The sequence below is a fragment of the Monodon monoceros genome, unplaced genomic scaffold (genome assembly GCF_005190385.1).
Source record: "Monodon monoceros isolate NGI ecotype Baffin Bay Population unplaced genomic scaffold, NGI_Narwhal_1 Super_Scaffold_18, whole genome shotgun sequence".
Classification (NCBI taxonomy): Eukaryota; Metazoa; Chordata; class Mammalia; order Artiodactyla; family Monodontidae; genus Monodon; species Monodon monoceros.
The window spans coordinates 163,238,177-163,264,098 of record NW_021703774.1 but is presented as its reverse complement, the minus strand read 5'-3'; the positions used below and the strand labels follow the sequence as shown (position 1 = coordinate 163,264,098).

At 37.1% G+C, this 25,922-nt stretch overlaps 1 protein-coding gene across 2 annotated transcripts in view; it reads left to right on the top strand.

The window, feature by feature from the left end:
* KDM1A (lysine demethylase 1A) overlaps window positions 1–25,922 on the top strand; it is a 64,279-nt gene that overhangs the window by 18,164 nt on the left and 20,193 nt on the right. The window contains exons 3-9 of one of the 2 annotated variants that reach the window (XM_029230082.1): window positions 4,351–4,410; window positions 15,851–15,984; window positions 19,031–19,109; window positions 19,732–19,824; window positions 20,715–20,821; window positions 22,388–22,469; window positions 23,505–23,599. In XM_029230082.1, coding sequence (XP_029085915.1) covers window positions 4,351–4,410; window positions 15,851–15,984; window positions 19,031–19,109; window positions 19,732–19,824; window positions 20,715–20,821; window positions 22,388–22,469; window positions 23,505–23,599 — 650 coding nt within the window. The remainder of the gene's footprint in view (window positions 1–4,350; window positions 4,411–15,850; window positions 15,985–19,030; window positions 19,110–19,731; window positions 19,825–20,714; window positions 20,822–22,387; window positions 22,470–23,504; window positions 23,600–25,922) is intronic. The other variant, XM_029230083.1, reaches the window with a different exon arrangement.

Sequence of the window (25,922 nt, the reverse complement as noted above, 5' to 3'; positions counted from 1 at the left end):
TCTCAACCATTGTGCCAGCAGGGAAGCCCTACTGTCACCTTTTTATTCTGATGGATTTCACTTCACATCTAAATTATTTCAGTAGTCTTTCGACTGGATCTCCTTTATCTAGATCACCTTTCTCCTCTAATCCATCTAGTACAAACTGATTAAAGTATCACTTGTTTTGTTGCTTTCCTGGTAAAAATACTATCCTCCTTCATTACTATTAAGATCAAGTTTAAGTTTTGGCCCTGAAAGTGGCCCATTTTTGCTTATCCTTTGTGTCTCCCACTGCTCTTTGAGATCATCTCCTTCATTAAGCAGGGTGCTGTGTGCGATTCTTCGTACATACCATGTCTGTGGTTTTCTCCTTGCTTTTGTAAATGTTCTGGACCATGCTGTGGTGTCACCGTACCCCACACCCCCCACCCCAGTCTATCCAAATTTCTGGATTTGTTTGGAAAAGCTTCCCTGATTCCCCCAAGTGTGTGTTTCTTGTTTCCTTTAAAAAAAAAAAGTTTCTTTCTGGATATTTTTCATCTTTCCCCAATGAGCCCTTTGAAAATAGGGACTCAGCCTTTTCTACTTTTGATTTTGTGCTTGGCAGTTTGGATGGGTATTCAGTAAACATTAAATTTGTGAGCTTATTAAGTAAGAAACTCAACTAGTGTGTTAATATAGTGCAAACTTGTGTGTTCAAAGATGGTTTTAACTTTTGAGATGTTTTTTTCCTTTGCTAGTTTCTTAGGTTCAATTGAAGTCAATCCTTGACAGTTATTTTTATTCTGTAAATTTGGTAAAATTTTGATTAAATAAATTTTGATGAATTGATTTTCTGTTTAAAGATCATTGCTTCCTAGAAGATTTAGTAATTCCTCAAAATGTTTACAAAGTTATCAGTTAATGTGATTCCAAGAAACTAAATAGTCAAAATGTGATGAAGGGCTTCCCTGGTGGCGCAGTGGTTGAGAGTCCGCCTGCCGATGCAGGAGACGCGGGTTCGTGCCCCGGTCCGGGAGGATCCCACATGCCGCGGAGCAGCTGGGCCCCTGAGCCATGGCCGCTGAGCCTGCGCGTCCGGAGCCTGTGCTCCGCAACGGGAGAGGCCACAGCAGTGAGAAGCTCGCGTACCGCAAAAAAAAAAAATGTGATGAATATGTTGTTCAGTATGTTCCTGGGAACAACACACCAATGATTCTCGCCTCCATGCCTGCCAGATAAAAGTATTTGAATGTAATACTTCCTCTTAAGATGTTGAAAGAGTGGTCTCTTGAGAGTTTGAATCAAGATGAAAAAACAGTTCAGTAGTGTGACTATAACTAAAATACTTAACTGTTCTTCAAGAATAACTTAACAGATCTGTAGATTTATTAGAGGACAACTGAAAGGCTGCTATGTAAGATAAACTGAAAAGATTTTATTTTCAACTTGGAGAAGATATGCACAAATAAACTGTATTAAGGTCTCTACTTCAAACTTGAGGATTTTGTGTGTGTTGTCGGCGGGGGTGTGTGAAAACAAAGGAAGTCTGCTCGCTCAGTAGTGCCAAAATCAAGGTGATACTAAAAAGTTGCTGTGTGTATTTTCATCTTCTGTTTTGAATTTGAGCTCATGGAAGATGACAACCACATTTGCCTGCTGTTCCATGTCTTTGTGCCACTGTCAGAAGCAGAGTTCTAGGCCTGAAAGACCCGAAGAGCAAATGAATATGGCATTTTATATGTTCTAATCAGAGACACTACCTGGATGGAAAGTTAGCTGCAAACATTTGTATGTGTGCTGTTCTTAATAAAATGAATATTCTGTTAAAGAATAAAGGAAATTAATATGTAATTATAAGACTGTTTCTTATGCCAATTGTATTGCATGATTCTGTGCTTTGAACATTATAGCATGCTGGCAAAACAAAGGATGTGAGAGCTGGTAAAGCAAAAAAAAAAAGAGGAAGAATTGGTCTAGAATACCACTAATAAAAATGGTGCTGTTTTCTGCTGTCTTTGGAGAAGTAGGCACCCTCAAAATACTCATGAGTATATTGTGATTAGAGAGAAAATAGCAACTTTACTTTCAAGCAGGTTATAAATATTCATCAATTCAAGAGACAAATATATTGTTCATTTACTTAATTTTAAGCACTTTTTGTTTTCCATCATTTCTTTCATGTTTATATCATCTTCTGCTTGGTTTTCTCCTGTTTCTCTGCTTAAGTAGTATTTTAGAGTTTCATTTCTTTTTTGACTTTCTGTTGCTATGAGAGATACCTTTTAAAAATCTTCCAGAGTATTGAATATTTTCCATGTTTCTCCTACGTATTTTTATCGAAGGACAGTGTCTTTATAAGAATTTTGTTAGTACCTCTTTTCAAAAGCAGACAGCAAAAAAGACTGCCTTACCTTGTTGTAAAAGAGCAGCCTTGTTGACCTTTTGAGCACTTAAGTCAGGGGTAAGAAATCCATATTTCTATTAAGAAAAAACATTGACAGGAAAAAGAAATGAGTACAGTAAATAGCATATTGTATGACATGTAGTGGGAGAAGAAGGAAAATGATAGAAATAGAAAGGGTAAAATAATTCAGTCTTAATGGCAAGCTTGAAAGTGTTTTTTGGTTTTGTTTTTACTTATTAAGAAGTGGTGAGATGCCATCATTAGAAGAGACTGTTGTTTTCATTCTTTCTTAAAGAAGCCAGAAACATAATTTGAGAAAGAAGAGCTACATTATTCCTAATGCCTAAATGTTCTTCTTGGAAACTCTTTCATTGTTTTCAGCCCCTTTCCCCCCTTCTAAAATAATAGCTTAATCTTCTGGTCTAGTTTGGTGCTATTTGGAACCAAAGAAAATAATGACAACAATTTTAACTCTGAAACTTTTTAACTCTGAAAGACTTTTAAATGAATAAATCAATAAGTTCATTAAGAATGAACATTTTTTAATTTAAACTTTAAAAGTAAACTTTTAAATGTACAGCCTGCATTTTTAAGATAAGTTTACAGATTGGATTTCATAATTGGAGTTATCTCTTCATAATTATATGCCCTTTCCAAAGGCTGTAAACAGCAAATCATATACCTTGTACCTTGTCTGAGAAGCATAACCTTCTAGAACCTAAAGTACCGTTTATACAAGAGCAATGTGAAATAATTTTAGGATGGGATTCTATTCTACTTTCAAAGTAGACCATATACCATCTAGCAACACATTATAATATTGTCAGAAATCATTTATATATGAATACCTTCATATACTTAAAGATGAAAATGTCATTTTAAGTCTCACAGACCTGGGATCATTCTTATAGTAAGGGGGCTATGTTAGTTTTACTTTCCTGCTGCCTTTTAACTCAAATGGTAGAATAATCAATCTGCTTTCTAGTTGAGATTCTTTTAGAATAAACTGTTTAATGAAGAGTGTCCAGTTTTAGATCTTTGGGGGATGGTGTTTCATATCTTCCAAAGATCACACTGGTAGTAGTTTTCCCTAGTATATCAGGTGGCGAGAGGCTTAAGAGGATCATTGCATCTGTCTTGGTGATTGATTTTTGGAAGAGTCTGGAAGATGATCTATCCTAACTTTCTCAGATTTAACTTTCAAGCTGTGATACTTAAAGTTATTTCTGTACATTAATCAGAGGAAAATTTCTTAGAGGGCTTATTTTGAAGCTTGAGGTAGAAGCTCCCCCATCATCTTGCCTGCTCCAGCCTTCCCCCTTGTGTTATGTCTATCTACAGTACTTGGCGTATGGCTGTGAGGTGTTTTATGGTGTTGTAATTAAAGTGTTACTGAGGAAGCACTGGCATGTTCCGCTCTGGCACTGTCTAGTATGTATAGTGAATGAAACTTCTTTTGGAACTGAGTCTCTTAGTTATCATCCCTTCTTTGAAGTCAAGGGGAGAATATTTCATTAAAATTATGTCTTGCTTGTTGTCTTATGTATATTCTTTTTAGATAGAAAGGTAAAGTTTAAGAGACATTGAGCGGATGCTGAATTGTTGCAACTCCAGATCCTAGAGCCCATGTCACACCCACTCTCAGTCTAGCAACAAGTAGTAAAAGACATTTGGAATCCCTTTTCCCCCATCCAACCTTGACTATTAAGACTGACAGCAAGGATTTAGCAATTAGAAATACTGCGTACTTTGTTCTCCTACCTTTCAACAAGAATCAGCATGTAAAGTTGAAGTTTCCTGACCAGAATTTGGAAGACTATAATGTGACTCCCTGGGCCTTGATTCCAGAAGAAGGAGCTCTCTGAATATGCGTTTACTAGTTGGTGGTGGATTCGTGAGTCGCCAACTATTAGGCCTTTATGTCCAGATATTATCTCAATTTATGGAGTAAGGTCCCTGAGTTCTCCTCTTTCCTTCCACAGGGCAAGCAGGAGGACTTCAAGACGACAGTTCTGGAGGGTATGGAGACGGCCAAGCATCAGGTGAGGGTGGCATTAGATGCTTGCCACTTAGCAAGAGCCGCCAAGTCAGGGTTTGATGCTTGCAAGTGTTTTTGGCTGTAGTACCCACATTTTAGCCAGAAGCGCAGGGGAACTTTAACCCACAGGACAGAGTAGTATAATAGGAGAAAGTGTAGACAGAACAAAGGCAAGCAAAACCTTTTGAAGTCCTCAGGCCGATCTCAGCCCTCCACTCTTCTTCATGTTTTTGAGGAGATGGCGGGTACTTTTCTCCCCAGCAGTCTTTATAGTAAAAGTAAACATGATATAAAACATAGACTTAGAAATCATGGGACCTTTACAAAGAAAAGTAACTTTATACACAGAGGGGAAGCCATAGGCTGAAAAACAGGATGGAAAGGCCTTCTAGGATTAGTCAGAGGAACTATGTGGGCAAGAGAAATGGTTGTTAAGTGGTATTGGATACAGTTTTTTCAGTTAACATTACATAGTTAATCATTTTGCAGTTTAAACATTTTGCTTCTCACATGAAAATTAATCTTTGTTAAAAAGTCTGCTTGAAGTGCTGTTTCTTTTCAGACCAAACTATGAGATTTTAACTTTTGGAAAAAGTAAAGGGTTAAATGATTTATAGGGGCCTATCTGGAACAGTTAAAGTTTGTTCCAAGAATCCAAAGTAGAATATCTGGATTTCATCCTTTACCTCTTAAAGGATGCAATTGTGTGTGCCAGTGCTCAAAACTAGTTTATATATACATTTTGATAGACTTGGAATAGGTATCACTTATGGAGTTTGTCACTTTTGAACTCTTAAGTCTACTTTAAAATTATTTGTTTATTATAGTTTGTGTACAGCAGGTCCAGGGAATATTTTGTATTTTACTCTCTTAGATCAAAAATAGTTCAATGTTAATACAGAAATTAGTACTTAGGGGATCCAGAATGTTAGAAGTAGACTTCTTTAAATGCTATTTGAAGGATTGGAGGTTGATAATCAGTACATGGTTGTCTTAGAGGAGTTAAAATTCTCTTTCAGAGTCTGTATCTGGCAGATAAATCTTCAAGAATGCTTTTCATCAAATGATGCACAATTGGATCTTCCATGGAACTGTTGAGGGTCAGGGATAGCCTTTAGAGCTTTAATCTTGAAGAAATAAATTGAGTTTTCTTGTTTCTTTTTGTTTTGTTTTTACATGAGTAATAAATAAGTTTACTCTTTTGCTTAAATAAACAACATGTTGTATTGCTGAAAGTAAAAGCAGACTTTCTTATAGAACTGTGGTGCTACTGACTTAATATTAGTAGAACATGAGTTTTAAGTGTTTCCAGGAATGGTGGTGACTATTCTGAACCCTTCAAGGTCTCTTCTTTGGATTTTCACCTTGTTCAGAAGCATGTATTTGTGAGATGATCAGTCAGAGTTAGAAACGTATGCTTATAAGTGATCAATGTTATTCTCTTAACAAAACCAAATGACCGTCATGAGTATCTTGGGACCAGGATCACATCTTGACTTTTAAAAAATCATAGCAAGTTGATGTTTACATCCTAAATCTTGAAAGTTAGAAGGGAACTTGAGGTCATCTTGCCTAGCTTTCTGCCTTCAAACAGGTGGTATTTGTATCACCCCTGTTTTATCAGGTCCTGAAACACAAAGTTAAATGACTCGACCAGGAATATACCCAACTGTGGAGGAGTGAGAACCCAGAGGTCTCGTTTCTTATGCGTATACTATTCCTTACACCTTCCCTTATAGAATCATTTAAAGTGTGCGTTTACGCTAAAAATAAAAAACCTAAAGCATAAGAAATCATAGGATTCTCCTCTTTTTCCTTTTTCTCTCTTCTCCCCCTATCCTTTATTCTTTTATTTTTAAACTATTATAGGACTGGATATGGTGCATCTAAACTTACTGATTTTAGGAAGTTTATATGTGCATCCTATCAGGCTCTTGTTTTCCCTATTTAGCTAGAAATCTAATTGTAGTTCATTTTATCTACGTTAATAAAGGGGGAAAAAAGGCAAGAAACTCATGGAGGCCTTCTTTTCTGTTGTTATATCTCTCTTACTTCATTCAAGATGCTACCTGTATCATATCAGAATTGGGGGGAAATGATTTCATGGAATAGCAGCCCTATATACTCACTTCCCCCCCTCCTTTTTTCTGCCTAATTGATATATCCGGAAAGATCTAAATTAGTCCCTTAAATATTTAACTACTTTTACTGTGTTTTGAGAGAAAGCATTAGCCCATCAGACCATTAGAAAAGGCAATTATGCTTTAGCATGACTGCGTTTTGAAAGGTGATGCTGGAAATTTCCTGTGTTAAGTGGTGAGAAAGAGGAATTGAACAGAGGGCAAGATTGGTATGTAGGCAGCCTTGGGGCTTTTAAAAAATTAAGGTAGCATCTTTGAAATATTCTAAATTTCCAGAATACCAGACTCTGTTAAGTACACACAAACACCAAAGTATAAAACTGTATTCCAGAGCCAAGTGTAAATACTTCTGAATTATATGTACTACTGCTACTTTTAATCAGGATATTATACTGAAGACAATTGTATTCTGTAAGGTTCTTCCCTCTAAAGGAGATACTTGAGTTAGATTATCCAGAGTGGTTTGTTAGTTCATTTTGAAATATTTTATAGAAAGAATGTTTTGATTTAGCTTCTGAGCAGTTTAGGTTCCAACTTAACATTTTTTGTTTCCTTGGAAAAAAGTAAGATTTTTTCATCTTGCACACTTTTCACCTTGATTTTGATAATGGTTTCCTTCTTTGGAATAGTAAGTTTCATCCCTAAAAACCAGAAGGAAGGCAATAATTACTGAGTTCTTAGGGACCATTTTTCATTTTTTAAAAATTTATTTTTACGAATAATTGGGTTTGTTTTTAGATGTTATATAGAAGATAGAGATGGAGAACAGTGTTATTCCACATATACATTAATGTTACAACTTTTGGCTTCTTTAATTCCTTTTGTTAAACTTTTGATGTTTGATTCAAAGATAATTTAAAACTGTCATGACTGATATAAAATTTCTTAATTGTTACATATTTCCCAAATTAGCCAACTATATTGGAGTGATTTCTGTTGATAAGAACACTTGGAATGAGGAACCAAGTATAATGTAAAATTTAGTGCTTTTTCCCCACATGGTTTTTCTGGCTGTCATTGACAATAGTATTTTGCAGTAGGATTGATGTTCATTGACCACTTATTAAACATATATATAGAAGATAATATAGCTAAGAAAGAAAAGTACCCTGTTTTGGGGAGGGAGAAGTAGAGTTTACAGAGTTCATTGGTTGTCTTATTAATAGTATACACTCGTGAAATATACCAAGAAGTAACCTATTAAGAGGTGTTTGGTCCAAATACTCAGGATTATTGGGTAGATAATGCTTCTTATAAATGTGACATGTTTTGGGACTTGGCTTTGTTTTTTGTTTATTTATTTTGATTTGGGGGTACAGGACTGGGGACATCAGAGCTGTATAGTTGGGGCTTCCCTGGTGGCGCAGTGGTTAAGAATCTGCCTGCCAACTCAGGGGACATGGGTTTGATCCCTGGTCTGGGAAGATCCCACATGCCGCGGAGCAAGTCCGCGTGCAGCAACAAAGATCCAACACAGCCAAAAAATAAATTAAAAAAAAAAAAAGCTGTATAGTTTTAGAAGCTTTCAAATTACTGAAATAACCTATACGTCTGATAGTCAGCATTTCTTCTTTTCATGCCTTAATTTCATGCTTCACCCTCCACAATATGGCTGTTACTGATTATTTTTTTCCTTAAGGAGTAATTAATTCTCCTGACAGTCTTTAATTTTAGGTTGAGATTCATTAAATGTGAGGATTATTGATTTGATCTACTGTTGTGAATACAGTATTTGTGCCCTCATAATTTACTGTGAATGGATGAATTTTTCTTCTTGTCTCCAACAACAGTATTTCTTAATGTACAGCCCACAGTAGCATTAGACATTTTTGCTTAACCTCTTGTTAACCATTATTTTTTCCTAGATAGTGTTTGGATGTCTTTGTGAAAACAACACCTCAATAGCTTAGCTATAATTTTCTAAGTTATATCTTTACCTGCTTTGTTCTTCTTCTTCTTTTTTTTTTAAACATCTTTATTGGAGTATAATTGCTTTACAATGGTGTGTTAGTTTCTGCTTTATAACAAATTGAATCAGCCGTACATATACATATATCCCCATATCTCCTCCCTCTTGCGTCTCCCTCCCACCCTCCCTATCCCACCGCCCCATCTCACCCCTCTAGGTGGTCACAAAGCACCGAGCTGATCTCCCTGTGCTATGTGGCTGCTTCCCACTAGCTATCTGTTTTCCGTTTGATATATATAAGTCCGTGCCACTCTCTGACTTCATCCCAACTTAGCCTTCCCCCTCCCCGTGTCCTCAAGTCCATTCTCTACGTCTGTGTCTTTATTCCTGTACTGCCCTTGGGTTCTTCAGAACCTTTTTTTTTTCTTTTTTAGATTCCATATTATATGTGTTAGCATACGGTATTTATTTTTCTCTTTCTGACTTACTTCACTCTGTATGACAGTCTCTGTGTCCATCAGCCTCACTACAAATAACTCAATTTCGTTTCTTTTATGGCTGAGTAATATTCCATTGTATATATGTGCCACATCTTCTTTATCCATTCATCTGTCGATGAACACCTAGGTTGCTTCCATGTCCTGGCTGTTGTAAATAGAGCTGCAGTGAACATTGTGGTACATGACTCTTTTTGAATTATGGTTTTCTCAGGGTATATGCCTAGTAGTGGGATTGCTGGGTCATATGGTAGTTCTATTTTTAGTTTTTTAAGGAACCTCCATACTGTTCTCCATAGTGACTATATCAATTTACATTCCCACCAACAGTGCAAGAGGGTTCCCTTTTCTCCACACCCTCTCCAGCATTTATTGTTTGTAGATTTTTTTGATGATGGCCATTCTGACTGGTGTGAGGTGATACCTCATTGTAGTTTTGATTTGCATTTCTCTAATGATTAGTGATGTTGAGCATCCTTTCATGTGTTTGTCGGCAATCTGTATATCTTCTTTGGAGAAATGTCTATTTAGGTATTCTGCCCGTTTTTAGATTGGGTTGTTTGTTTTTTTGATATTGAGCTGCATGAGCTGCTTGTAAATTTTGGAGATTAATCCTTTGTCAGTTGCTTCATTTGCAAATATTTTCTCCTGTTCTGAGGGTTGTCTTTTCATCTTATGTTTTCCTTTGCTGTGCAAAAGCTTTTAAGTTTCATTAGGTCCCATTTGTTTGTTTTTATTTCCATTTCTCTAGGAGGTGGGTCAAAAAGGATCTTGCTGTGATTTATGTCATAGAGTGTTCTACCTAGGTTTTCCTCTAAGCATTTTATAGTGTCTGGCCTTACATTTAGGTCTTTAATGCATTTTGAGCTTATTTTTGTGTATGGTGTTAGGGGGTGTTCTAATTTCATTCTTTTACATGTAGCTGTCCAGTTTTCCCAGCACCACTTATTAAAGTGGCTGTCTTTTCTCCATTGTATATTCTTGCCCCCTTTATCAAAAATAAGGTAACCATATGTGCGTGGGTTTATCTCTGGGCTTTCTATCCTGTTCCATTGATCTATATTTCTGTTTTTGTGCCAGTACCATACTGTCCTGATTACTGTAGCTTTGTAGTATAGTCTGAAGTCAGGGAGCCTGATTCCTCCAGCTCCATTTTTCTTTCTCAAGATTGCTTTGGCTGTTTGGGGTCTCTTGTGTTTCCATACAAATTGTGAAATTTTTTGTTCTAGTTCTGTGAAAAATGCCATTGGTAGTTTGATAGGGATTGCATTGAATCTGTAGATTGCTTTGGGTCATTTTCACAATGTTGATTCTTCCAATCCAAGAACATGGTATATCTCTCCATCTGTTTGTATTGTCTTTAATTTCAGTGTCTTATAGTTTTCTGCATACGGGTCTTTTGTCTCCTTAGGTAGGTTTATTCCTAGGTATTTTATTCTTTTAGTTGCAGTGGTAAATGGGAGTGTTTCCTTAATTTCTCTTTCAGATTTTTCATCATTAGTGTATAGGAATGCAAGAGATTTCTGTGCATTAATTTTGTATCCTGATACTTTACCACATTCATTGATTAGCTCTAGTAGTTTTCTGGTAGCATCTTTAGGATTCTCTATGTGTGGTATCATGTCATCTGCAAACAGTGACAGCTTTACTTCTTTTCTGATTTGGATTCCTTTTATTTCTTTTTCTTCTCTGATTGCTGTGGCTAAAAATTCCGAAACTATGTTGAATAATAGTGGTGAGAGTGGACAACCTTGTCTTATTCCTGATCTTAGAGGAAATGGTTTCAGTTTTTCACCATTGGGAATGATGTTGGCTGTGGGTTTGTCATATATGGCCTGTATTATGTTGAGGTAAGTTCCCTCTATGCCTACTTTCTGGAGGGTTTTTATCATAAATGGGTGTTGAATTTTGTTGAAAGCTTTTTCTGCATCTATTGAGATGATCATACGGTTTTTCTCCTTCAATTTGTTAATATGGTTTTTCACATTGATGAGTTTGCGTATACTGAGGAATCCCTGCATTCCTGAGATAAACCCCACTTGATCATGGTGTATGATTCTTTTAATGTGCTGTTGGATTCTGTTTGCCAGTATTTTGTTGAGGATTTTTGCATCTATGTTCATCAGTGATATTGGCCTGTAGTTTTCTTTCTTTGTGACATCTTTGTCTGGTTTTGGTATCAGGGTGATGGTGGCCTTGTAGAATGAGTTTGGGAGTGTTCCTCCCTCTGCTGTACTTTGGAAGAGTTTGAGAAGGATAGATGTTAGCTCTTCTCTAAATGTTTGATAGAATTCACCTGTGAAGCCATCTGGTCCTGGGCTTTTGTTTGTTGGAAGATTTTTTTTTTTTTTTTTTGAGGTACGCAGGCCTCTCACTGTTGTGGCCTCTTCCATTGCGGAGCACAGGGTCCGGAAGCGCAGGCCCAGCGGCCATGGCTCACGGGCCCAGCCGCTCCGCGGCATGTGGGATCCTCCCAGACCGGGGCACGAACCCGCGTCCCCTGAATCGGCAGGCAGACTCCCAACCACTGCGCCACCAGGGAAGCCCGGTTGGAAGATTTTTAATCACAGTTTCAATTTCACTGCTTGTGATTGGCCTGTTTATATTTTCTATTTCTTCCTGGTTCAGTCTCAGAAGGTTGTGCTTTTCTAACAATTTGTCCATTTCTTCCAGGGTGTCCATTTTATTGGCATATAGTTGCTTGTAGTAATCTCTCATGATCCTTTGTATTTCTGCAGTGTCAGTTGTTACTTCTTTTTCATTTCTTATTCTGTTGATTTGAATCTTCTGCCTTTTTTTCTTGAGTCTGGCTAATGGTTTATCGATTTTGTTTATCTTCTCAAAGAACCAGCTTTTAGTTATATTGATCTTTGCTATTGTTTCCTTCATTTCTTTTTCATTTATTTCTCATCTGATCTTTATAATTTCTTTCCTTCTGCTAATTTTGGGGTTCTTTTGTTCTTCTTTCTCTAATTGCTTTAGGTGTAAGTTTAGGTGGTTTATTTGAGATGTTTCTTGTTTCTTGAGGTAGGATTGTATTGCTATAAACTTCCCTCTTAGAACTGCTTTTGCTGCATCCCATAGGTTTTGGGTCATCATGTTTTTATTGTCATTTGTTTCTAGGTATTTTTTGATTTCCTCTTTGATTTCTTCAGTGACCTCTTGGTTATTAAGTAGTGTATTGTTTAGCCTCCGTGTGTTTGTATTTTTTACAGATTTTTCCCTGTAATTGATATCTAGTCTCATAGCACTGTGGTCAGAAAAGATACTTGATATGATTTCAATTTTCTTAAATTTACTAAGGCTTAATTTGTGACCCAGTATATGATCTTTCCTGGAGAATGTTCCATGAGCACTTGAGCAGAAAGTGTATTCTGTTGTTTTTGGATGGAATGTCCTATAAATATCAATTAAGTCCATCTTGTTTAATGTATCATTTAAAGCTTGTGTTTCCTTATTTCATTTTGGATGATCTGTCCATTGGTGAAAATGGGGTGGTAAAGCTTCCTACTATGATTCTGTTACTGTCGATTTCCTCTTTTATGGCTGTTAGCATTTGCCTTATGTATTGAGGTGATCCTCTGTTGGGTGCATAAATATTTACAATTGTTATATCTTCTTCTTGGATTGATCCCTTTATCATTATGTGTGTCCTTCTTTGTCTCTTGTAATGGTCTTTGTTTTAAAGCCTATTTTGTCTGATGTGAGAATTGCTACTCCAGCTCTCTTGTGATTTCCATTTGCGTAGAATATCTTTATCCATCCCCTCACTTTCAGTGTATGTGTCCCTAGGTGTGAAGTGGGTCTCTTGTAGACAGCATATATACAGGTCTTGTTTTTGTATCCATTCAGCCAGTCTGTGTCTTTTGGTGGGAGCATTTATTCCATTTACATTTAAGGTAATTATCGATATGTGTGTTCCTGTGACCATTTTCTTAATTGTTTTTGGTTTGTTATTGTAGGTCTTTTCCTTCTCTTGTGTTTCCTGCCTAGAGAAGTTCCTTTACCATTTGTTGTAAAGCTGGTTTGGTGGTGCTGAATTCTCTTAGCTTTTGCTTGTCTGTAAAGGTTTTAATTTCTCCGTCAAATCTGAATGAGATCCTTGCTGGGTAGAGTAATCTTGGTTGTAGGTTTTTCCCTTTCATCACTTTAAATATGTCTTGACACTCCCATCTGGCTTGCAGAGTTTCTGCTGAAAGATCAGCTGTTAACCTTATGGGGATTCCCTTGTATGTTATTTGTTGTTTTTCCCTTGCTCCTTTTTTTTTTTTTTTTTTTTTTTTTTTTTGCGGTACGTGGGCCTCTCACTGTTGTGGCCTCTCCCATTGCGGAGCATAGGCTATGGACGCGCGGGCTTAGCGGCCATGGCTCACAGGCCTAGCTGCTCTGCGGCATGTGGGATCTTCCCGGACCGGGGCACGAACCCGTGTCCCCTGCATTGGCAGGCAGACTCTCAACCACTGCGCCACCAGGGAAGCCCTCCCTTGCTGCTTTTAATATTTTTTCTTTGTATTTAATTTTTGACAGTTTGATTAATATGTGTCTTGGCGTGTTTCTCCTTGGATTTATCCTTTATGGGACTCTCTGTGCTTCCTGGACTTGATTGACTATTTCCTTTTCCGTATTAGGGAAGTTTTCAACTATAATCTCTTCAAATATTTTCTCAGTCCCTTTCTTTTTCTCTTCTTCTTCTGGGACCCCTATAATTCGAATGTTGGTGCATTTAATGTTGTCCCAGAGGTCTCTAAGGCTGTCCTCAATTCTTCTCATTCTTTTTTCTTTATTCTGCTCTGCAGTAGTTATTTCCACTGTTTTATCTTCCAGGTCACTTATCTGTTCTTCTACCTCAGTTATTCTGCTATTGATTCCTTGTAGAGAATTTTTTATTGCATTTATTGTGTTGTTCATCATTGTTTGTTTGCTCTTTAGTTCTTCTAGCTCTTTGTGAAACGATCCTTGTATTTTGTCCATTGTATTTCCAACATTTTGGATCATCTTTACTATCATTACTCTGAATTCTTTTTCAGGTAGACTGCCTATTTCCTCTTCATTTGTTAGGTCTGGTACGTTTTTACCTTGCTCCTTCATCTGCTGTGTGTTTCTCTGTCTTCTCATTTTGCTTAACTTACTGTGTTTGGGGTCTCCTTTTTGCAGGCTGCAGGTTCGTAGTTCTTGTTGTTTTTGGTGTCTGCCTCTAGTGGCTAAGGTTGGTTCAGTGGGTTGTGTAGGCTTCCTGGTGGATGGGAGTAGTGCCTGTCTTCTGGTGGATGAGGCTGGATCTTGTCTTTCTGGTGGGCAGGACCACATCCGGTGGTGTGTTTTGGGGTGTTTGTGACCTTATTATGATTTTTGGTAGCCTCTCTGCTAATGGGTGAGGTTGTGTTCCTGTCTTGCTAGTTGTTTGGCATAAGGTGTGCAGTACTGTAGATTGCTGGTTGTTCAGTGGAGCTGGGTCTTAGTGTTGAGATGGAGATCTCTGGGAGAGCTCTCGCCATTTGATATTATGTGGAGCTGGGAGGTCTCTGGTGGACCAATGTCCTGAACTCGGCTCTCCCACCTCAGAGGCACAGGCCTGACATCCGGCTGGAGCACCAAGACCCTGTCAGCCACATGGCCAGGTACGTGGGGAGTTTCTTGCCTTTTGGGATGTCTGAGGTCTTCTGCCAGCGTTCAGTAGGTGTTCTGTAGGAGTTGTTCCACGTGTAGATGTATTTCTGATGTATTTGTGGGGAGGAAGGTGATCTCCACGTCTCACTCCTCCACCATATTGAAGGTCTCTGCCTTGTTCTTTTTGTTCTCCTAATCTTACTAATGCCTTTCCTTTAAAGTTGCTTCCATTATCAGTGCTTCCAACTTCTTGTTTTATGTGCTTTAAAATGATTAAATATGGATATCTGGTGCCTGTCTTGTTACTTATATAATTACTTCAGTGGTATTGAATTTTGAAACTCTTTAAATTGTTTCTTGATATGTTCAGAAGCTGATGGAAGTATATATTTGTAAGATCATCTTAGATAGAGAGCGCCAAATCCGAACCACTAGACCACCAGGGAGAGATCATCTTAGAAATAAAAGTAAAATATATGTGAATGTTTCTGAGGACATCTTATAAAGATGTACTTAACCATCAGCTTATAAAAATATCAATTTAATACCCAATTTTAAGAATTATACTTGTTATATAAGTTATATATATACTATGTATATATATTACTATATAGTACATGCAGTAAAATATTTTACTTGCAATATGTAGTAAAGCATTTCTAATGTTTCTGCCAGAAAAGGCGAATTCCTTGCTTTCTTTTGTCTCTTCATTGTAGTCTGCTTAGTTTCTTTCACTGCTTGCCAGCACTGAATTATGAGAACTGATGGATGGTGCCATTTATGAAATCATGTGTTGGTTATTAAACCTTAGAGTCCTCTTCATGTTCCCTGCTGTAGTCCTAAAAGAAGGCATGTGATTGTGTTTTTCACTCCATAACCTCTTTTGCTTTCGTTAGTGTATTTTCCTTTACTCTGGTTCTTTAGTTTTAAATTTTATTGTATATTATCAGTAATGCTAATTTTAATTAGAGTATCCTCCAATATTTTAAAGTTTTTTTGTGGATGAAGAAAATATTCTAAATGCCTTGTGCTTTGTAAGGTATATTGTTTCACTCATTAGTAAACTGATTTTTGGAATGTTAAGCTGAAAAGAATGACTAAATCCTAAGGATGTTTCAGCTTTTGAGCAAATTGAAAGTTTTTTTAAAAAAGGAAGTGAGATCAGTCTGCAAATAAGGCAAAGCTTTACAGAGGTTCTTCAGGCAAGAAAGGAGTTTGAGGCATAATCATTATCCCTAGTTTTGTGTTCACTTTCACTTTTCCCAGAAGTCCTTTGCTTTTCTTTGTTAGGTGTGGAGGGTGCAGCTTTCCAGAGTAGACTTCCTCATGACCGGATGACTTCTCAAGAAGCAGCCTGTTTTCCAGATATCATCAGTGGACCACAGCAGACCCAGAAGGTTTTTCTGTTCATTAGAAACCGCACAGTAAGTTTCCAATCAGCTTTTTTCCACCTGAATTGTAAAAGGTACATATTACTTTTATATAGAATATGGGGGGGAAAATAGAGAGGAAAGAATTTTTAAGTTATCTGTAATACTATTCCAAGATAACCACTGTTAAAAATTAGGCGTTTTTTCCTCCAGGTATTTTTTTAAAGGTATATTTAATTTTTGTTTTTACAAAATTGAGATCCTACTTCCATGCATTCTTGGGATCCTTTTCTTTCCTCATAACCTCATAAACACACAATAAGAATCTTTACACACTTTTTTTTTTAATAATACATTAAAAATAATCACTTTGTCTTTCCTTCCCAGGGTAAGAGAAACCCTTATTCTGTTCTTCTCATCTGGTTCATCTTCCTCCTCTGGCTAAATGATTGATTTTAATGTCGGCAAAATATTTTTTTGTCTGACAGTTGGGTCATACTTTAACTGTTGGGCATTTAAATGTCCATTTTTGCTTATTATAATGAAGCTCTGAACAGCTTTATACATTCTTGACTCTTATCTCTGGTTATTTCCTTAGGATAGAGTTCTAGAAGGAAAACTACCTGGTCAAAAAGTATGAACGCTTTTAAAGATTTGATACATGTTGTCAGATTGCTTCCCAGAGAGGCTGACCCAGTTGACACCCTCATTACCCTGCCCTGTTTTTGTGATTAAAACGATGATAATCTGTGCTGCTGTAGTAGACCAAAATCATTTCATTTATTTTCCATTTCTTTGATTACTTAGACTGATGGCTTTTTTTTTTTTTTTTTTTGCGGTACGCGGGCCTCTTACTGCTGTGGCCTCTCCCATTGCGGAGCACAGGCTCCAGACGCGCGGGCTCGGCGGCCATGGCTCACGGGCCCAGCCGCTCTGCGGCATGTGGGATCCTCCCACACCGGGGCATGAACCCATGTCGCCTGCATCGGCAGGCAGACTCTCAACCACTGCGCCACCAGGGAAGCCCCAGACTGATTGCTTTTTCACATTTATTAGTCATTTGTATTTCTTCTGTGAATTTTTCTTTAATGTCCTTTATTCATCAGAAATTCTTTGTATACTATTCAGAACATATTCATTGTACTCTGGAGTGATACAAAGTAGAAGAAATTCATGTTGTAATTTCAGTTATTTTGGATATAGTTCAGAGATGTCTTTTTAGCCACCACTAACATCTTTATTTTGACCATTACATTGCAAAACTACTGCTAAATTTGGATTGTTAAATGCCATTCATCTAGAGTGATCGGTAGGTTTTTGTAGTACAGAATAAAGGTTCTTTTTTGTGAAGGAAAATAGGGTGATTTTTTTAAAGTGAGTGGAAAATTCTTAATGTGCATTTCTGAGGCTGATTTGTCTTATAATTGAATCAGCTTCTTTGTGTAGCATGTCAACATTTGTTCTAAGTGGATTTCAGACAAAATTGTCATTTTTTTGTTTCATCCTGAGGGGAGTTTTTACTTTTTACTTGAATTTGAGTGGTGGATTTATAGTGATCTCTGTTTTCTCTGATTCATTACCTGTGACCAGAAATCCAGATTTGGGGAAGGACTAGCCCAGGTTAGAGTTGTGGTCTCTGGCTATAAAACGGAACTTTCCTGTAAGAAAGTCATTCTTTCCTGTAAGAATTGTGTCAGTTCTCTCGTGTTAAACTGCATCTCTTGCTTCCAGATTTTAAAACCACAACTTTAGGATTATTCAACTAGAACCTATGACCTGACCTTTATATTATAAGATGGAAGGAGGAAGAAGGCTTGTGTTGAGGAGTGATGGACTTGGGCCCACTGTGTGCTTGAGGAATTCCATTTTCCTTTGACAGTGGCCACAGAGAAAAGCAGAGGGTCCATATGGATTTGGTCATATCTCTTTGTAATTGAATTTATTTACACTTTTTTTTTTTTTTTTTTTGCGGTACGCGGGCCTCTCAGTTGCGGAGCGCAGGCTCCAGACGCGCAGGCTCAGTGGCCATGGCTCACGGGCCTAGCTGCTCTGCGGCATGTGGGATCTTCCCAGACCGGGGCACAGACCCATGTCCCCTGCATCGGCAGGCGGACTCTCAACCACTGCGCCACTAGGGAAGCCCTGAATTTATTTACACTTTAGTTCCTTCTTTGAAACTTGTTTATGGAGCAGTCTTTATTAACTTTTAGCTAAGATGTAAATATGATGGTATTCAGCTGGTCTTATATTTTGTAGATATATATTCAGTTTGAAAAGAATTCATGTTAGAGCCCATTGATTGTACCATAATATTTTTTATTCCTCATCTTACTGCTTTTTCAGCAGTATTCAAAATAATTGACTCCTCCTTTCTTAAATACACAGCTCCCTTAGCTTAACACATTATTCTAGTTTTTCTCCTGCCTCCCTGGTTGTCTTCTCTGAATGCTTTATAGCCTTATCCTTAACAACAGGCCACTATGTGAACTGGTTAGAGTTCCTTAAGGTCCTCTCCTCTCTCCCCTGTTCTTTCCCACTAGGAGCCCTGTTCTACACACTTGGCTTCAGTTATCACCCATAAGCAAGTGGCTCTAAACCTTAACTCTCCTCTGAACCCCAGCTATGTATCTAGATGCCAGTCTTTCACCTCCTCTTGTTGTCTTGAAACTTAACTCATTATCTCTTATTTCAGTGTCCCTCATTCAGTGAATGGCATACCAACTCATTTAGTTGTGCAAGCCCAAAACTGAGGAGTTATCCTTTGCACACACACCTCCCCACATATCTGATTGATCATTTGATTTTGTATCTACTCAGGGTCTCTGGAGTTATCTAACCCAGGTTTAAATTCTTGTTGCTCCCCAGCTGTATGATCTTGGCAAGTTACTAGGCAGGCTAAATTATCTCCTAGCTTCTTTAATAATTCACTCATTTGACATAGTTTTGTGTTTCATTAGTTTCTTTGTCAGGAATGTAACCCTTACTGTTTCACTGAAAGGAAAACCTATATTTGAGGCCTTAAAGTTAAAAAGATATTTTAAAGTGATCAAATGGTATATGTCTATTTGATTGTAATACAGTTTCTATCATTTAAATACAGTTGCAGTTGTGGTTAGATAATCCAAAGATTCAGCTGACCTTTGAGGCTACTCTCCAACAATTAGAAGCACCTTACAACAGTAAGTAGTGTGTTCAATAGGACTGGTTTTGAACTGGATTTGAAAATGGATACTTCCTTCCAGAAGCTCATGGTTCCTTGATAATGAATTTGATAATGAATTTTCATCTTCTTGTGCTATGCAAAAATGAGCCTTGCAGCAAAACTATTTTGTGTGTTTGTAATTGTTTTTCTGATTTTTTAATTGTGTTGACAGGTGAGTGAGTTCAGAGATTGCTAATAATTTCTCCAGACCTATGTTCCAGCTTTAATCCACATAGTACTTTGCTGGCATTCAGCCTGTCTATCTGGCTTTCTCATTTCCCACTTGCCACCAGCAGTCTTGTAAAGTTTTTGCCAAAGTAAATGAGCATAATACTACTTTTAAAAGGGTTGGTTTTGTCCTTCATTTCATCTGTAATGGGATGTCATTTTTAAAAATTCGAAATTATGTGATATGCATTTTGGACTACCACACAGATTAATAGTCCTAAGAATCACTTTTCTAAAGGAGTCACATGACTTGAAGCTTATAGAAAAGATGAATAGAATGACTTCATGATGGAGAAATAGAAGAAGAGTTAAGAGTTTTCCATTTAAAGTGCTACAAAGATAAACATGTTTTTAAATTCATTTTTCTGTAGGTGATACCGTGCTTGTCCACCGAGTTCACAGTTATTTAGAGCGTCACGGTCTTATCAACTTCGGCATCTATAAGAGGATAAAGCCCCTCCCAAGTAAGGACCTGGCCAATGAATTTTATGGTTTTAAATTAGGTTCCAGCAGGCTTTTTAGCATTTTATTTTGATTTCTAAATCCATATTTAGAACCAAAATATTCCCAAGTTTATCTTCTTATAAGTAAAATTTAAAGTAAAATCTCTTTGTAAATGTGAATTTCCTATAATTTCTGGTTTGATAAATACTTGGTAAAAGATACTGAATTTCCAATTTAAGAAAAAACAAAGTAAGATTTATTAAAAATGAAAAAAATCAGTTATAAAGTAGGAAGTTTGTTTTCTCTCATTAACCAGTTCTTTAATGCAATGCTAAAGGTTGCATTTTTATTTTTTAAATGCTTTTTACCCCTTTAATGGTGTCTGGATAATTTCTGCCAGGAATCAGAAGATAGGGATATTTTGAGAATTAACACATCTATCTATCTATTTATTTATAATAAATTTATATTTATGCTTTAATAATTTTTCATAAAAGGAAACTAAAGACTGCAGAAGTAGAGCTTAAAGAAAATAGCTTTAAGAATCGATTGGTTGACTGCTCAAATTGTCCTAAGTATAATTGTGAGGTAAATGTGGGAGATTATTCATAATAAATTAACTGAGGGTCACAGACGCTGAAGCACATGGCTGAGGTAATGAAAAAGTAAATCTTAAGATAAAGGATTTCATTTATGAATTTTCAACATTGAATTAAAGTTTATAAGTTTCAGATATTTACTAATTTGTATTCATATAGTTTTCATATTTTGAAAATAACTCTGAATTGTTACTTTGTGAGACGTCATAACATGTTAAGAACGTAGAAATTTTCTTGATAAAAAAATAACAAATAAAAACTCTTAAGCCTACAACAAAGTATTTTAATTTTTGTTCATTTTTTAATTTTAGCTAAAAAGACAGGAAAGGTAATCATTATAGGCTCTGGGGTCTCGGGCTTGGCAGCAGCTCGTCAGTTACAAAGTTTTGGAATGGATGTCACACTTCTGGAAGCCAGGGTAAGAATTTTATTTTGGGTTTAGAAGCCCAGCTTAATGGAAATATGGTAAGGAAATTATCTGTTGCAAATTAAGGAATCTTACAAATTGAACTAAGCCAAACTGATTTAAATAATACTCAAAGTATTTTGACAGTGTTAACTACATTGGATAAAGCATTTTTGACAGTAAGACTTTGCAAAGTGCTCAGTGAGTATTTAGAGTTTATAAATAATCCATATAGCCCTTTGATGCATATTTTCAGGTCATTGTTTCTTGCAGCTAACTTTCAATTTGGGGGCTTTCTCGGGCATACCCTTTACAGGATGCAGTTATTTTTAGTGGTGGGACAGAGTGAATTGTATTCTGTTTGATTGTAAACGGAAAGGAGTTGCTTCTCAGACAGCAGCCATCTTTTACAGCCTGGTGAAGCCAAGATATTGGCTCCTTATCATTAGTCCTAGAGAGAGAAATGGAAACTGAAAGAGGGTGGGGATGATGGCACAGAGTGGAAAAAAAGACATCCCATTAGGATGTTACTATTCAAATCATTTTCGTGAGTAATTTTTGAGATTTAATTATTTTTCAGTGGCTTAAAGACCTCCCTTGACTCCTACCATTTAAGGAAACAAAAACCAAACAAAACACTTCTCACATAACCTAAACAATCTAAAATTTTATAAAAGCTTTCAAAATGTTTTGTGCAGGGCAATCTAAATTGCTTTTTACAAATTCCTAATTTTTTAAAATGTTCTTTTCAAATAGAGTATGGAGAGATCAAAATTAAATAATTCCTGATACAGTCTTACTTTAATATTTTATTCATTAATTCAGAAAACATTTGTGTGCCCTCTGTCTCCTATGTACAAAGAATACAGCAAGGAATAATGGGATCATTATGATTCCTACCCATGTGTGCAGGTTTTTGTTTTGCTTTTTTTCATTTGTTTGGAGTTTACAGAGTACTCTCATGTAATCCATGACTGAAGTATCACTGCAGCTCAGTAAGATTTCCCCATACTTGAAGATCTACAGTCAGCAAAGATAACACTTGGGCCTGTGTAGAAATGAGAGGTATTGTCAACAGTTCATGCTCAGTAGACACTCTGCCCTTGGGCATGGGGCTGCACTGGAGAGGCATTTGTCAGATAGATATGAAATCATTCACAGCTGACTTTGACACTGTGGGGCAAGAGTCAGAACATGATGGTAGAAAAATGGCCTTTAGTGTTGAAATTTGTGAACAAATATTTTCTATGTGAGTGGCCCTTGCTCAGCCTGTACAACTGGCGTTAGAGACATTAGGGTAGGTGGCTAATAGTACCAGTAACTAAGTATGTCTTCTGGGTGTCAAATTGTTTCCTACCTCACATCACTTAATTCTGTTCCTTTTATATGTCATTCATTACCTACCACTCTCTCAAATAGTTAAAGTTCATTTGCTCTTTGTGCTCACATCGTACTCCATGTAAACTCTAACTACACCTTTCTTTTTAAGTTATCAAAGAGCCCTGAGATGGTACCTTGCCAGGTTATTATGGTTAAACTAGAATTTATGACTTTAGCCATTTAATTTCTGAAAAACAGGATCGTGTGGGTGGACGAGTTGCTACATTTCGCAAAGGAAACTACGTAGCTGATCTTGGAGCCATGGTAGTAACAGGTCTTGGTAAGTAGTTCTTAGTTTTGTGCTGTAATACAAGGTCTGAGACTCATAAAATTGTTTAATCTTACATATATATATATGTATGTATGTTTTTGTTTTTTGTTTTTGGCTGCGTTGGGTCTTCGTTGCTGCGCGCGGGCTTTCTCTAGTTGCTGCGAGCAGGGGCTACTCTTTGCTGCGGTGCGCGTGCTTCTCATTGCAGTGGCATCTGTTGCTGTGGAGCACGGGCTCCAGGTGCACCAGCTTCGGTAGTTGTGGCACACGGGCTCTAGAGCGCAGGCTCAGTAGTGTGGCGCATGGGCTTAGTTCCTTCTTGGCATGTGGGATCTTCCCGGACCAGGGGTCAAACCCTTGTTGCCTGCATTGGCCGGCAGATTCTTAACCACTGCGCCACCAGGGAAGTCCCTGTTTAATCTTATATTTTAAAGCCATAGATACAATTTTAAAATATATTGGTTAGGATACTGTTCTCAGTATTAGTGAGAGGTAAATTGACAAATAGTCTTCCTGAAAAGATACATCAATATGAGCATAATTTAAAATGTACATAGATTTTAACCTAGTGGATCCAGTTCTAGGAAATTATCCTAAGAAAATAGACAACTGGACAGTGACGTAGCAGATGTTAGAAACCACAGATTAGAAGATTAAATTATTATACAATGAGAACTATGCAGCCACTAAAAATTATGTAGCTGCATATTAACATGAAATTATGTCCACATTTGTTGCTAAGTTGGAAAAAGATCACAGAACAGTGCATGTGTTATGATCCTTTTGTATGTATATGTCTGTAATTTTATGCACATAAAATCTAGAAGGGTCTGTAATGTTAACTAATTTTTGGTAATAGGTAATGTTTTGCGTTCTTCTTTATGCTTAACTTAAATATTTATTTTACTTTGGGCATTTTGTTGATATATAATTCATGTACCCTAAGCTTTGATATTTTAAATTTTGAGTAAAAATATTTTTGCATTGAGGTTTTTGTTCTCTTTTCATAGGTATGTTGAATTTAATTGTTGGAGTTTTTTCTAGGAGGGAATCCCATGGCTGTGGTTAGCAAGCAAGTAAATATGGAACTGGCCAAGATCAAGCAAAAATGCCCACTTTATGAAGCTAATGGACAAGCTGTAAGTTGACAACAAACTACTTTTCACAATTTCTTTGGTTCAGTCGAAAACAATTTTGGGGAAATATGTGAATGAATATACACACATATAAATATGAACTGAGAGTAGAAATGGTGTGACATTATTGTGATTGTTTCTTAACTCTGAGCTGTATAGGAAGGGGTTACACATGCCTTTTTAGGCATTTATCTTTAAATAGTTAATGAAGATTAGGCTAGCTAGGCTGTTAAGTTTTTTAGTTTTTGATGGGCTAATAGCGAAATGGCGGTACTAACCTGATGCTTAGGTAGGTTAAGGTGTTTGTTGATCAGAGGCCTAGGAGATTCCTGTGGTTGGTATGATAGCATGGAAGTGATATTCAGTATGGGAGAGTGAGAGTGTTTTAACAGCTGTATTATAGGTTATGTAAGTCAGTCCTAATTTTTAGGGGTCTGTGAAACTCAAAAGTTTGTATTCAGAATTTTTGCCAACTCCCCTGTTAGGAGTGAGGGAGTCTACAATTCTCAGGCTATAAACACACTATCATCTTTATATTTGAAGGAGGGGAAGCTTGCTATGTATATGGCAGTTTAGCCTACTGTTATTAAAAGTGGTTAGATTCCAACTCCAGAATTTTGTGTGATGGGACATCCTCACCTTTTCCTGTCTATCTTTAGGATATGCAGTTCATATCAGAGAAGTACAAACTTTTAGGAAATGTTTTGGTTCCCATCCCCACCATTCTGGATCCATATTTCCTCCCAGGGCTTTTTGGGGGGTGAGGGGAAAGGGCGGGCAGCCTTCTGGCAAAATAAAGTAGAAAGGAAAAGGATGAAGTAGAGGTTAATTCAACAATTCTATAAACTTCTATTTACGCTGCAAAGACCTGTAAAAGATAAAGAGATAAGACAGTCCCTGCCATGTAAGACCCCATAGTCTGGTGGTACTTGTACACAAATAATTATCTTTTCCCACCTTTTTATTATAGAAATTTTCAGACATATACAAAAGTAGAAAGAGTACTATAATGGACTCCCATTTTTCCAGTCTTGTTGAGAGCAGGGGAAGTGACATGACCAGATAGGTGTTTAAGGTAGATAGACAGTAATTTAGAGAATTGAATTGAGGAAGCAGGGTCTCTTAAGTAGATACTACATTAGTCCTCAAGAAGTAATGGAATCCAAACCAAAGATTATCACTGATCTTTGAGACACTATCTTTTTCTTTAGACTTTCCTGAATGTAGAGCAGGTTCATTTAGTCTTTCTAACAGTAAAAAGTGTGGGTGTTTTTCCTAGTAGAGATATCCAAAGAAATTGTCTGCTTTCTTGGTATTAGATAAGCTGTAAAACATTTTTTAAAACACTTGTTTCTAAATAACATACCAATATTTGCTGAAGTGTGGCCTATAGCCAGCTGCCAATCCATGAACTGTTGGTTACTAGTATGGGATGAGATTAATATCTTGTGCCAGAATGTAAATAAACCACATCATTTAACCACGATGTTTGTTCAGATGATGACTTTTTTTTTTTGGTAGCAAGACTTTGTCAACGAAAGAAGTGGTGGTGCATAGTTTATGTTCTGGCATAAGCTCCTTATCTCACCAGGACCAGCCCTTTGAGTAGCATTTTGGTACACAGTTGTTAAGCTGGTTTGTGGTTTTCAGCATTTTGTTGTCATCCAACTCTGATCTTTATAGGATTTTTCTAGGTTTGTTTGTATTTGGTGAAGCAGCCAAATGGTAAGGAGGATTCTTTAAGCATTCTCAAATTTGGGAAAAAATTCTTTGCAGCTTTGAGTTCTGCTTGCCTTAAGTTAGTCAATCAAACATGAGAAGACATATTAATATTTCTTAATCATGCTGTTCCCAGTGGTCTAGCTCAGAGTAGGAATGGACAACCGGTGACCAGTAGACTGGCTTTTGGCTTATATGACAAGCACTAAGAGCTTATAGCCTGGTTAATTTATGCTTATAATCACAGATATGTGTCGCGGCTTTAGAAACCTAAGGAATAGCTCAGTCAGTTGCTTCATTCTCCCATTTTGCAGGGGAAGAATCTAAAGCACATGCATGTTTCCCTGAGATCATTATAGTCAATAAGTTGTAGAGCCAAGGTCCGCTGTCTGGTGTTGCAGCTTTAATGCCCGCACTTGTTCTGTTCTGCCTAGCTGATAGTTCAGGGAAGGTGGGGCAGGGGTGAGTGTGCAGTTCTGACTGCCAGTGTGACTGCATCAGCTGAGTCTCCTTCTCAGAGAGCTTTCTTTTAATAGTTATTCTAAGGAGGCCCACCTAGAGTGATGATATTCACTCAGCCATTGATTTTTCTTCAGTGAACCGTTGA